The following is a 12,534-nucleotide window of genomic DNA, read 5'->3' on the forward strand; positions in this document are numbered from 1 at the left end:
TTTTTTTTTTTTTTTTTTTTTTTTTTAGGTCAACCTAATTTGTTTCCAATATCAGATTATAAAATCCCTCTAAATAGAGTCAAGTATGTCCTTAATTTTACGTACTAACTACTGTGTAATTATTTATTTTTAGGATATTGATCACACAACTAGTTATCAAACATTCAAAAAGAAATGGGGCAATGACCCGCGGTTTGAAGCTTTGGATCGTAAGGATCGGGAGAATTTATTGAGTGAAAGGTGCCATTTAATGATTAGCTATAACAGTTTTCTTGTCCAGTACTTAATAGCTCTTTTTTCGTGCATTCTTCTTGATTTTTTAATGTCATAGTTCACTCCTCTAGCTGGCGAAGTTGATTAATATGATTGGCAATTGTCCTGTCGGGTGAAATACGGCTTTGTAAGGTGGTATTTTGATGCCAAAGTTGACTATTGAAATTTCAATAGAGAAAATACATGCTAAATCACATACAGACATCTTAATTCTTTGCATCTCATTGCCAAACATCTTACCCTCTCTGACTTTGATTAAATGCCCCCCTTAAAGTGCAAATTACAAGGTTATTTGATCTGAGATATTTAAGGGTGGAGGGAGACTCGAAATTTTTCATATCTTTCTTTGAACTTTTCGTGCATGATTTATTCTTTCCTTTCCCCTTAATTAACAACAACTTTGGCCCCTTAATTATGAAGGCATGCACCACAGTCATGACCGTACATGTCCATCAATTTCTATGCCATGAAAAAAATATACTATTTGGCCTATTATGTGTGCATGCACGTAGACAATATTGTTGGAAAATTTTTCACTGTAGTCGTCTTTTTTGTTTGTCTCTAAACAACACGAATAATAGTTTATCATTTATATTTAAAATTGTGAAGTCAAGCTTTTAGATGTTAAATAGGGTTGGTTTATCCTAGAAATAACTTCATTGCAGTTTATCTTTTGTAAAAGATCTATACTTAATGTGCCTCCTTTTTAATTTAACATAGATTGACTGTGAGGGCCAACAAATGTTGGATCATACTTATTTTTTTCTGCAAATTGGAACTTTGGCCCTTCTACATGTTATATTAGGAGCCTTTATCTTTAAAGCCCCACATTGCCATTTACTCCTGTTTTTGTTAGGCCTTGTGATCACGCCTTTTGGAATTTGAAATTTGGTTGCGTCATTTCTTCGATATGTCTGTCCTCTTTTGATATGGTCTTACTCTAGGTGGATACTTATTCAAATGTAGTATAAACAGTTTTGTACACAGAAAGTGCTTACTATTGATAACCCCTGAAAAAGAAACTTGAGTCAACAAGGTAGTAGGCTAGTAATCAGATTTATGTTTGATCTGCCCTTTAACTTTAATTTATTATGTTGAGTTTTAGCTGGATGATACCTCAATATAACTTGTAGGGTCCTTTGTCTGAAGAAGGCTGCCGTTGAAAAGGCTCAAGCTTTATGGGCTGCTTCCACCACGAGTTTCAAGTCCATGCTGCAGGAGAGAGGAGATATCAACGTCAATTCCCGTTGGTTGAGGGTGGGTGCACCATGCTGAATTGGTAGTTCATTTTCTGGAGAGTATATGATTATCTATCCTACATGTCAATGGTTCTTTTTTTCCTTCTCTTTACATAAGGAAATTTGTTGAACTCAGGTGGCTAAATAATGATTTAGTTAAGGAGGTACACAGCAGACTTCCCTTAATAATGGACATTAGAAATGTTGAAAATAGTAAACTAGTGTTTAGTGGGTGGCTCTCAACAGCTCTTCACCAGTCCTTGGGGAAGATTAGTATCAGTAAAACTTGAGGAAATTTGCAAAGGCTGGACAGTAGCATTTCATATGATATCTTTGATGGGGTTTGAGGCAATAGAGATCTTTTTATTCTATTTTGTGTGTTACAGGAGTGATTTCTGAAGGGCCCAGGTTTTATTTATTTTTACTTTTTTGGATACAAACTCTTAGTTTTTTGATCTTTATGTCTTGCTCATGTTTTCTGATTGTCGAGAGAAAGAACCTGAAAAATTCATAGAATTTATTAATTTTCAACCATTCTGGACCGGTTTCAGGACTTACAAATTTGAGGAAAGATATTGTGTAATTCTTTTTCGATTCAGTCATTCAGAGTAAGCGAAGTTAATGATCTTTTCATTTTTGCTCTTCTCGTTTGCAGTAAATTGTAACGAGTGTGAAATGCTACACTTTGGACTACAACGTTACACTATTTTGAAACATACATGTAACTATTTCCCTCTCTTCCCCTTTCTGATATGCTATTATAGGTAAAAGATAGTCTACGGGATGACCCAAGATATAGATCTGTTAAGCATGAGGACCGTGAGATGTTATTCAACGAGTACATATCTGAACTTAAGGCTGTTGAGGAAGAAAAGCAGCGCGAGTCAAAAGCTAAAAAGGAGGAGCAGGTAAGCTTATCTGAAATTCCAAATTACTTGTTACAGGAACCTGCTTTTATCATAGTTAAGTTGTATGTTCGTCTATTTCGGTTAGTTATTTGGGAAAGAGGCAAGGTGAGGTGACAGGTGCTGCATTGTAGTCTTGGGTAGTTAAATCTAAGAGGAGCATTTTCAAGCCGTGGATCATCCTATCAAAATATTTCTTTCCTGTTTGAATATGTGGACCATGGATCTGTCTCGGTTTTTGTTTTATAAAAATTTATTTAAAAAATTTATTAGGGGTAATCAAGGTTCACAAAAAAGAAGCTTCAATTACTTAACTTTTTGGGATTCAAGTAACTATTCCTGTTGAAGATAAGGATAGCAAAAAGAGCTCCCTTGAGGTGATTCAACAACAGCCTGGCTTCTTTTAAGTGTCTGTAGTTCTGATAAAGGGATGAAGAAATCCCTTTCTTCCACAAATGTATTGATATCATCCGTAGTGGAATCCATTTATTACTCCCCAAGAATAAAAAGAGCTAGTGATCTGTAAAGAGATGAAATTATAGATCATCTTCTTTTGGATGGAGCCGGCTGGGCTTGAAGACATTCCTATTCTTCCCTCAATTGTTCTTGCAGGATGCCCCTTTAAAACGGAGAAAAAGATCTTATGGTTGAACTTCATTTGGGTTTCCATTTGGAGTTTGTGGCTTGAGGGCAAGAATTTCATCTTTTCAGATAAGAAAAAATGTATCGAAGTCACATATAGTTTTATAGAGTCTACTTCCTTTTTATCTTTGTGTTAGAGTAAATATGCTTCTCTTTTTCTAACTACAGCTTGTCTACTCTCATTACTCACTGGGCGTACCTTTTGTAATTGCTTGTTGGTTGGAATTTTCTATACATCTCATCACATCAATAAAATAGTTTCTGTTTCCTAAAAAAATATAAATCATTCTCATAACCAAGCCTATAAAAAGGTGAACTCACTTTTGCAATAAGTTTTCTATTATTTGTTGTGCTCCTAAAGAAACTATCTTTGCTCTCCACGAAAGGATCGGGTTGGTGGCTAGAAAAGAAACAAGGGAAAAAAAAAATAAAAGCAAGGTTGATCTGGAAGAATTTCTCTGAAGCCCCTCTCTGGTCCTTGTAACTGGAGCAGAACAACAGTATTTTGTGTGTTAATTATGGTTTTTATGTTATTTTGGGAAGTGTACAGTATATAGCTTCTTTTTTCAACGAGAAACAACTACATTATTTAGCTTCTAGTTACATGTGTTCTCCACAAACACTTTTGTAATCGCTCAAAATTTCTTGTTCATTTGGATAAGACGTGCTTCTTTAGTCTCTAAACTAGGGAGATTTTTTATGCTTATGTGTTTTGGCTTATCCACTGTAATTCCGTTTTGCCTTTGCTTTTCCAAAAATAATTGTAAAAGAATATAGACAAAAACCACCAAGATCAAATAGTGCCCTGTTTGGTGCATAAAACTTAACTTCCGCTGATAATAATTGTGCCACCATATCACAGTTGTTTTGTTACACAAGATTAGAATCCTACCTAAGTGTTCGACAATAGATGGAAGCCATGCTGAATAATTCTACTTATTTTCTAATGCTTATTTCAGGAGAAACTGAAGGAAAGGGAGAGAGAATGGCGGAAACGGAAGGAAAGAGAAGAGCAAGAAATGGAAAGGGTGCGCCTAAAAGTACGGAAGAAAGAGGCTGTTGCATCTTTTCAAGCATTGCTTGTTGAGTCGATCAAAGACCCTCAGGTATATCTTTTGTACCATGATTCTGTGGCTAGTTTTGGAAAAAATGAAGAAAGGAAAGAGAGATAAGGAGGAGGGTAATTAGGACTAAGAAAAATGGAGCCTGGTTTGTCTGATCAGTCCAAATGTTGTAGCGGTTGAGGTGTCTTTTGCTGGTGAATTTAAAGGCATACAATAATTTAAATTTTAACTGAAAATTGCCTGTCATGAAGTTAACCATAAGTCATTAGAAATTTATTTATTTTTATTAAACATCTATTCAATCCCTCCCTACTAATGAACAGTAGTCAAATACGATCTGGTTTGGTTGATCCTGCAGTGTTAACTAGCACCTTTTTTGTTTTGTTTTTTGCTTAGGCCTCTTGGTCTGAGTCAAAAGTTAAATTGGAGAAGGATCCGCAAGGGCGTGCATCCAATCCTGATTTAGATTCATCTGACACAGAAAAGCTATTCAGAGAACATGTAAAGATGCTGCAAGAGGTAATTCTACAACTCGCTGATCTTTGATTTTTCATCCTTTTCACTAACATTTGCAGATCAAGTTCAATATTTTTTCATGAAGTATATAATTTGAATTTGAGCTGATCTTATATCAAATCATGAAGTTTATATGGCTTTTCGGGGCTTTTAATATAACTGGAGGCAATCCAATATTTGGTTCTCTCATATTTTTCCCGCATCTCTAACTCTCTACTAGGATTTAAATGTTATGAAAACTATGTGCTCATCTTAGTTCTCTATCCTTCTGGTTATCGCATTATCTGTCTTCCATTGATGGGTTTTACATTTCTTTGCTTCTCATTTTCATCAGAAGCTTGTAATGATACGTTCAGTCTCAATTTACCATTCTGTATAAATCGACTATTCTAATTTAGGACACCATAAGTATAAAACGACTATTCTAATTTAGGACACCATATTTATGAATCTGTTATAATCTTCTCTCTACTAAGATTCATGTTATGAAAACTATGTGCTTGTCTTATTTCTATCCCAAATTTCTGGTTATCATAATATCTATCACCAAAGCAAATGTACTTCGAAAAAAAATTGGGAAGCAATTCATTGTCTATATTTCTAGTCAATTTCGTAATGCTTCAACGAAGTGAATTGGAAAAGACTTAACATGTATGACTTGATAATTGTTTTCCACGTATTTAACATGAATTGAGACTTGAGAGTTGTTCCCTTTAGTGGGTTGATTACTCACTTGTCTTTTCACTGCATTACAACTGGAAAGTGAAAATTTATGGCTGTTGCAGTTTGCTAACCGCATTTGTCTCTCATTTCTTTTCCGTTTTTTCTGCAGCGGTGTGCAAACGAGTTTAGAACTCTATTATCTGAAGCATTTACAGCCGAGGTAGTTTCTCAGGCATCTGAAGATGGAAAGACAGTTCTTAATTCATGGACAATGGCCAAACGAACATTGAAACCCGATCCCAGATACAGTAAACTCCCAAGGAAGGAAAGGGAAGCACTTTGGCGTCGATATGCTGATGATACATTGCGGAAGCAGAAGTCAGCAAATGATCACAAGGTAGAAAAACATAGCAATTCAAAGAGTAGATCAACCAATGTCGCTGGAAAATTACCTTCTAAACCAAGAATTCACGAGTGAAGAAAGAAGTCTCTCGTTCGAATTTTTGGTCTACAGGCAGACGTCTCTCCTCCCATCACGACGATTCCTTCAGTACTAATTTAATTAGTTTTTTCTAATGTACCTTTTCGGTGTTTTGTTAGCCTACTAAAAAACCTATACATGTACTGCCGAAGGAACTGGTTCAGCAATTAAAATAGTTTAGAGTACAATTCCTTTCGCCATGGTTCTTTTCAATATGGTACATGAAAGGATGGTTTAAAAGTTGATAATCCACTTGCCATCGTAGAAATTAGTAAGTTTGAACGTTGCTTGTTCAAATAAGGACATGCACATACTTATAATACACACCAACCATGTGTCGATCACGATGAGAAACTTTCATAAAAATTGTTTATTCAGTACAGAGCAGGCACCCCAAGGGGCCAAAATTGTAGCTCACTTCCGTAAGTGAGAATGGCAGGTGGAGCTCATAGATTGGCTTGTTTTCAACTTGCCCTGGCCCACCAACAGGCGTTTTAAAATTAGACCATAGTGGGTCCAGGTTTAGTATTCTAGATAAATAAAAGGGACAAAAGGAGAAAAGGAAGAGAACTGTGTGGGGGCTGGGAGAAGTCATATATGGTTATTGTTGACCAAAAGTATGTCCTTCCAGGCCTCATAAAACATCCAGGTGATGCCAGAAGAAGGCATTACCTTCAAACAGCTAGCACCCCATCCCCTGTAGAGTCCCTTAAGGCCTTCTTCCCGGACCACTTCAGTAATTGCTGCTGCCATGTTTGGTGGGCATTTCCCCTGTAGAGCTCCTACCATCAGTCGCTTTCTAGCCACTTCCAGAGGGAAACTGATTGTGCTCGCGGTGAAACCTACACACATCACATTAAAACTCGATTTCGGCGTCATAACGTAAAAATCTTTAAAAACTTTCTAACACTGCATGGCCCCATTTTACACCATTCATTGACTTTTAGTCTATAAAATCCTAAACACATATGCTTGAAACTTGACCAACCACCCTTGATATGGGAGTCAAACCGTATGTTTTTCGGTCATAACTACCAAGTACATATGCACGACATGTGCATCATCACTCATCAAACCATAAATCCAGTCAAAGAAATCATAAATAGAAGCAAATTTATGTACAGAAATTTCAAATTAAGCAGACCTCCTCTCCATGAACTTAGTTAATAGGACTATAACAATTGAAATAGAAGCAAAAAATTCTCATTTTTTAAGAACAGAATCGAATCACATTCTCTTTCATGAATTATTTGTAGAGAAATAGAAACAGCAATTTCACCATTAAGGTCAAATTACTCACCTGAAAGAGCTCCAACCAGAAGCATCTCTATACGGTTAAGAGATTTCTTTTTCTTCTTTAGGCAGTATGCGTTCTTCACTGTCTCGTACATGAAATAATAACTTGTACTGTATGGAAGCATGCCAACGAGTGTAGGTGAAATACCCGCATAAAATGCACCAAGGCCGCCGTCTTTGTAAATCGTGCTAACTGCAACGCTTAAATTAGGATAAACCTCGGGACTGATTGTCAAGCGATCCTGCATTTAGAATGTAAGCGAAAACAACAGTTTTCATAGCTGAAGAAATTAACAAGTGGATGATTTTTCAAAGTGTAACAACTCAAGCTCAAGCCCAAGCCCACCGCTAACAGATATTGTCCTCTTTGGTCATTCCTTTAAGGTTTTAAAACACATCTGGTAGGGAGAGTGTTTCACACTCATATAAGCAATGCTTCATACTCCTCTCTAACCGATGTGGGATCTCACAATCCACCCCCTTGGGGGCAGCGTCCTCGCTGGCACACTGCCTAGTGTTTGGCTCTGATACTATTTGAAGCAGCCCAAGCCTACTGTTAGTAAATATTGTCCTCTTTGAGCTTTCCCTTTCGGGCTTTCTGTCAAGGTCTTAGAATGCGTCTGGTATGGAGAGGTTTCCACACCTTTATAGACGATGCTTCGTTCCCCTCTACAACCGATATAGGATCTCACACAAAACTTTCATGGAAGAATTCTTTCACATCAAGAAGATTGGACCACAAAATCCTATAGAAGGGAACAACTAGGCAAGATCTTAATGGACTTGTACAAGTAGCAGTCACGTTATCTTGGTCACGTGAAAGTAGCATATGGTGAAGTTTTCTGTATATAAAATGAATATTACTGCAAGCTTTTTACGACAGCAAGACGAGACAGTCATACCTTCAAAACTTCAAGAGGATGGCATGCTAGAGTGCTAACTACACCAGCAGCGGCACCGCCTACAGCAACAGGAGAAATCCAGGAGAGTGATAAATGTAAATTGACAGGGCCAATATGTACACTTTTCCGTTCCATTTTACTCCATCTCTCCTGTGCTGCCGTCATTGTTCGTTTTACCCACTCAAATGTTCCAAATTCAATTGCCTGCGTAGGAACTATGCGAACCATATTGATTGCATTTCCAGCCCATAGACCCTGCCAACCTTGCTGCTCAATGACCTCAATAAAGCTACCAGCAATTTGTTTTGATCCCACACCGACAACCATTCTCGTCCTGCATATTTTTATGTTTAGTAATCATGATATACTATCAAAATAAACTAATTAATAAACCTAGAACATGAAGACATAGATGACATTGAAGGATTATAGAAGCCAAATTTTAGAGTATGAAACCCTCCAAATAATTTTTACGTCCCAAAACATAATACAACCTAAATCAACATTTTATCCATGCTAGTCAACAGATTGTACATTTCCTCAGTATGGCTAACAAGTTGACATAGTTTGATCCCTAACAAATCTGCTATCCCATCCTGTTTAGACCACCATTCTTGCCTTTCCGCCTTGAATGGTAGCTCATATAACTTTGAACATTTGGCAATATCATCAGTATCATCATCTTGCAGATAGCCATTATATGATGTACAAAAAACTGAGGGAACTGTAGATGAAAGTAATTACAGAGAAGCCAACCTGATTGTCTCAAGAGGAGCAAGCACAGCTTTTGTCATAGCCCCTGCCAAGGCTCCACTGACAAACTCAGCAACTTCTCTAGTCCTAAAGAAATCCTGAGCGTTAAATCATGTTTAAACGTTATGACATTGCGTTGGTAACAAAAATTAAATATATCTTCATAAGCATTTTGATATTTGTTGCATTGTGGAGAAACATGAAGTTAGATATGAAAAAACACGGTAACTGAGAAAATATACATCAATACATCTGGAAGGGCATAATTTGATAGAGCAAAAAGGTTCAGGAATCAGCTACAGAGGAGCATGCAATAAAAAGGCCAAGCCCCAAAATACCACAAATTTAATCCATCTGAAGTTATTGGAAGCTAAAACAAGCGAAACCCACAATTCATCCAGTTGCTTAGTTCTTAATAGATACTGCTACAAGGTGACGGACAATGTGAAGGACATAATAATAAGCCCACTTTCAACAACATGCAGTATAATGCTGAAACCCACAACAGAAAATACATTCGTATTGGAAAGTTTGAATCATTCAATCGCTTTCCTTTTGATCGTTCTCTTTTTACTTTTCTCCTCGATAAAACAACATTAAACCATAAGCAGTAAACATTCCAATGAGAAGCTAAAGAACAACAAATTGGATGTTTCAAGATTGAAGGTAACGGAAATGTTGAATAAGGAAATGAGTATTACTTCAATACACATAAAAAGGCAAAAAAGGAAGACTCACTTTAACGGCAAGCCTGGTATCCGGAAGCTGGAATTGAAATGGCGGTTTAGCGTTGTTATCGATTTCAAGGAGTTGTTTGGAATGCATCGAAATGGCATACGCATCATCGAAAGCAGCAGCGCTGGTTACCTCGTCGGCGTAGTTCTTTCTGTGCGACTGCGATTCAAACGGCATGGATTTGGAGAGTACAGCCCGATACTGAGATTGAAAAAGAAAACAGGAGAGAGAGAGAGAGAGTGAGAGGCGAATTCAAAGTTTGAATTAATTGCTAAAAAAAGTAAAGAGAACAGAGGAAAGGCAAGGAAGGTTGAAATTGGCGTGCCTGGACGGGGGATTTGGAACTTTGCGACATTGATGGTGATTGAGGAAAGATATTTAGAAGAAAATTTGATTATTCCCGCCGCAGTTTCGGCTCCGGCCCCTCTCCAAGTATCGTAAGCTCCTCCGAAGTGATGATGAGATATGGAAAATTGAATGCCTTTTTTGACTTCTTTGATATTTCAAAAAGTGTTTGGGGTTTGGGGCTGAGCTTTATTTCATTCCGGAACAGTCGCTCAACGAATAACCAGCCCTCGCCGCCGCCGTGGTCGCTGTTGATGTCGGTTCTAACTTAATGCTCATTAACCCAATTCGTTTAATTTCATTTTTTTTATTTTTTTAATATTTTTTAAAATCCACCTAAGGACTCTAGGGTTTGAGTCATGTTTTATAGGACCCTTTTAAAATTTTGGATCGAATCGGACCCTATTGCATATAGATCAGCCTTACCATTATCCCTTTGAGCGATTTACGATGTATTTAATGTATTTTATGTGGAAGAAATATATCGAGCTATTTTGGAATGAAGATACTTTCGTCCTTTTAGGGGTATAATGTAACGACACTTGAAACCAATTCAAACACTCTCTCATTCTGCATCTTATACACACACCGAGAAGTGAAACGAAAACTCGAGACAGGCAAAGCAGAGGAAGAAATCTCGTGTTTTCAGAGAGGTTGTTGGGATTTAGGAACGTAAGGGTACTGGAGAGTTTTGTTGTACAAATAAAGAGTGGACGAACTGTATATACAGACTCGTGCGTAAACGACGTCAGAATGTTTGAAAAATCAAGGGTTTATTATGTAGTTTCAAGTGGAGGAGACTAATCGTTGGGACTTAGTTTCATGTTGCAATCTCGGGTTTCCCATGCCATCGCCTCAACTACAGCCCACTTCCAACAGTTTAGTTGTTCGCAACCCAAGCCTAGAGATACGCAAGAAATCTGATCCACGCGACGACCTGATGCCCATGCTCACGCCTAACCTGAACGATAGCTCGTGCCTTTAGGGCCGCATGTGACTAGCTTCCACCTGCGACTCCTTTCTGCCTAGCTTCTCGGCTTAGGTGGCACGGTATAAAAAATTATATACTCTTTCCTACCTTATTTAAGTCATTTGAGGTCAGTAATACTCATATTTACCTAATTTTGTTAGTTTTAGGGCTTATGTCACAAATAATAGTCGAGCATAGTTGAAAATCAACTACCAAATATTTTGTAACTTAGGCCGAGACCAACCAAATAACTAAAGAAGTGAGTTAGAGTTAGCTAATTGATTGATGTATGATGGTACATATCCTATGACTCCGGCATGTGCCATAATTATGTGATGTGTAAATGCTCTTTATATTGTCATGAGATGTGTGCCATGTATGCATGTGATGTACACTATACTATGAATGAAATGAAATGTCATGCAATAAATGTTATGCCTTACCATGTAAAATTATGTGATGGGACCATATATACACGATGTACATATGAATTATGTTACGGAGGAAAAAGAAAAGAAATGAAAAAAATGTTGTATTATGAATGAAAGTCATACGACCCTATACATACATGTATGTCATGCACATCGAGATACTTTTCCGTTATCTTATGCTAGTACGGACTTGTACCTTCGATATTTATGTTCGCCACAATATTATGCGACCCTTTCATTTTTCGAGGTGTCCAATGACATGTAATGTGATGTGCTCGATCAAAAGCTCGGGGGGCGTATACAAGCCCCATTAGCAGATCAATGTGCACGTATGTGGGCCATGTGTGGAGAAGAACCATACATCCAACGTTGCCCGGAACTAGAAAGAGCCTAAGGTCATGTTACAATTTCTAAAAGATAGGTCTCATTCATGTATTGTATGTGATTGCATTACTAACCCGAACAGTGTGGTGACTTACTAAGTATTTCTTAAAAATGACTCTCTATGTTACCTTATATTTTTCAGGTAAAGACAAAGCTCACATACACGAATAACGGTGAACGTTTGAAAAACCATAGAAGTCATAATAGATTACGACAAGTCAATAGATAACATTGAATTTCAATTAGTTTTCAATTAGTAGTTGATAGATGTTTTTAATGCAATTTATTTTATATTCAAAACCATGTTTAATTTATTATTTTGAACGGAATAAATCCACAACTTTATTTTAAAGGTATGTATTACGAATTCTCGCATATATGATTAAAGCATGCATGAAGTGACGTCACTAATTAGTAATTCGAAATTGTTTCACGACTCAATCAATCCGTTTATTATTAAAGTCGTCGAGTTTAAATTTACCAATTTATCTTATCATAAAATTTTCAAATTAAAATTAAAATTTTGATATTTTAAAAAATTTAAATTAACAGAATTATTATATATAAAATTGAAATTGCAAAATTTAGTATATCTGTAAAATGTAAATTATAAATCAAGGTATTAAGCAGATAATTGATTACTATCAATTATAAACATTATTTAGCATAATGTGTATACATATATATAAAAGGTTGATATAAATTAATTAAGTAAATAAATAATTTATAATGCTAATAATGTTCCATTTAAGTAAATATAACTATATACCATAATTATTTTGAATGTGCTATTACTTATATAAATTTAATCAAAACATATTTGTAAAAATCAAATTAAAGAAAGAGAAAAAATAAAATAAAACAAGAACCAAAACAAAAAATTTGTAACATTCGAATTTACCTACTAAAATGTCGCCGGTCTCCGTCCACGATCCC

General features: G+C 36.4%; 2 protein-coding genes across 5 annotated transcripts in view; one reads left to right on the forward strand and one right to left on the reverse strand.

Moving 5' to 3' along the window:
* LOC111488550 (pre-mRNA-processing protein 40C) overlaps positions 1-5,979 on the forward strand; it is a 12,159-nt gene extending 6,180 nt beyond the window's left edge. For all 4 annotated transcript variants that reach the window (XM_023136336.1, XM_023136338.1, XM_023136337.1 and 1 more), the window contains exons 9-14: positions 134-240; positions 1,407-1,530; positions 2,276-2,419; positions 4,018-4,164; positions 4,519-4,641; positions 5,471-5,979. In XM_023136336.1, coding sequence (XP_022992104.1) covers positions 134-240; positions 1,407-1,530; positions 2,276-2,419; positions 4,018-4,164; positions 4,519-4,641; positions 5,471-5,779 — 954 coding nt within the window. In that variant the 3' untranslated portion in view covers positions 5,780-5,979. The remainder of the gene's footprint in view (positions 1-133; positions 241-1,406; positions 1,531-2,275; positions 2,420-4,017; positions 4,165-4,518; positions 4,642-5,470) is intronic.
* Positions 5,980-6,117: 138 nt separating this feature from the next.
* On the reverse strand, positions 6,118-10,067 carry LOC111488657 (probable mitochondrial adenine nucleotide transporter BTL1). Its single transcript, XM_023136537.1, has 6 exons — positions 9,794-10,067; positions 9,472-9,669; positions 8,737-8,831; positions 7,981-8,314; positions 7,083-7,320; positions 6,118-6,624 (listed from the first exon to the last, which is right to left on the reverse strand). Exons 1-6 carry the CDS (start codon positions 9,821-9,823, stop codon positions 6,374-6,376), a joined length of 1,146 nt encoding a protein of 381 aa, XP_022992305.1. The 5' UTR covers positions 9,824-10,067; the 3' UTR covers positions 6,118-6,373.
* Between the last annotated feature and the right edge of the window lie 2,467 nt (positions 10,068-12,534).

Source organism: Cucurbita maxima, unplaced genomic scaffold (genome assembly GCF_002738345.1).
Source record: "Cucurbita maxima cultivar Rimu unplaced genomic scaffold, Cmax_1.0 Cma_Scf00013, whole genome shotgun sequence".
NCBI classification, from domain to species: Eukaryota; Viridiplantae; Streptophyta; class Magnoliopsida; order Cucurbitales; family Cucurbitaceae; genus Cucurbita; species Cucurbita maxima.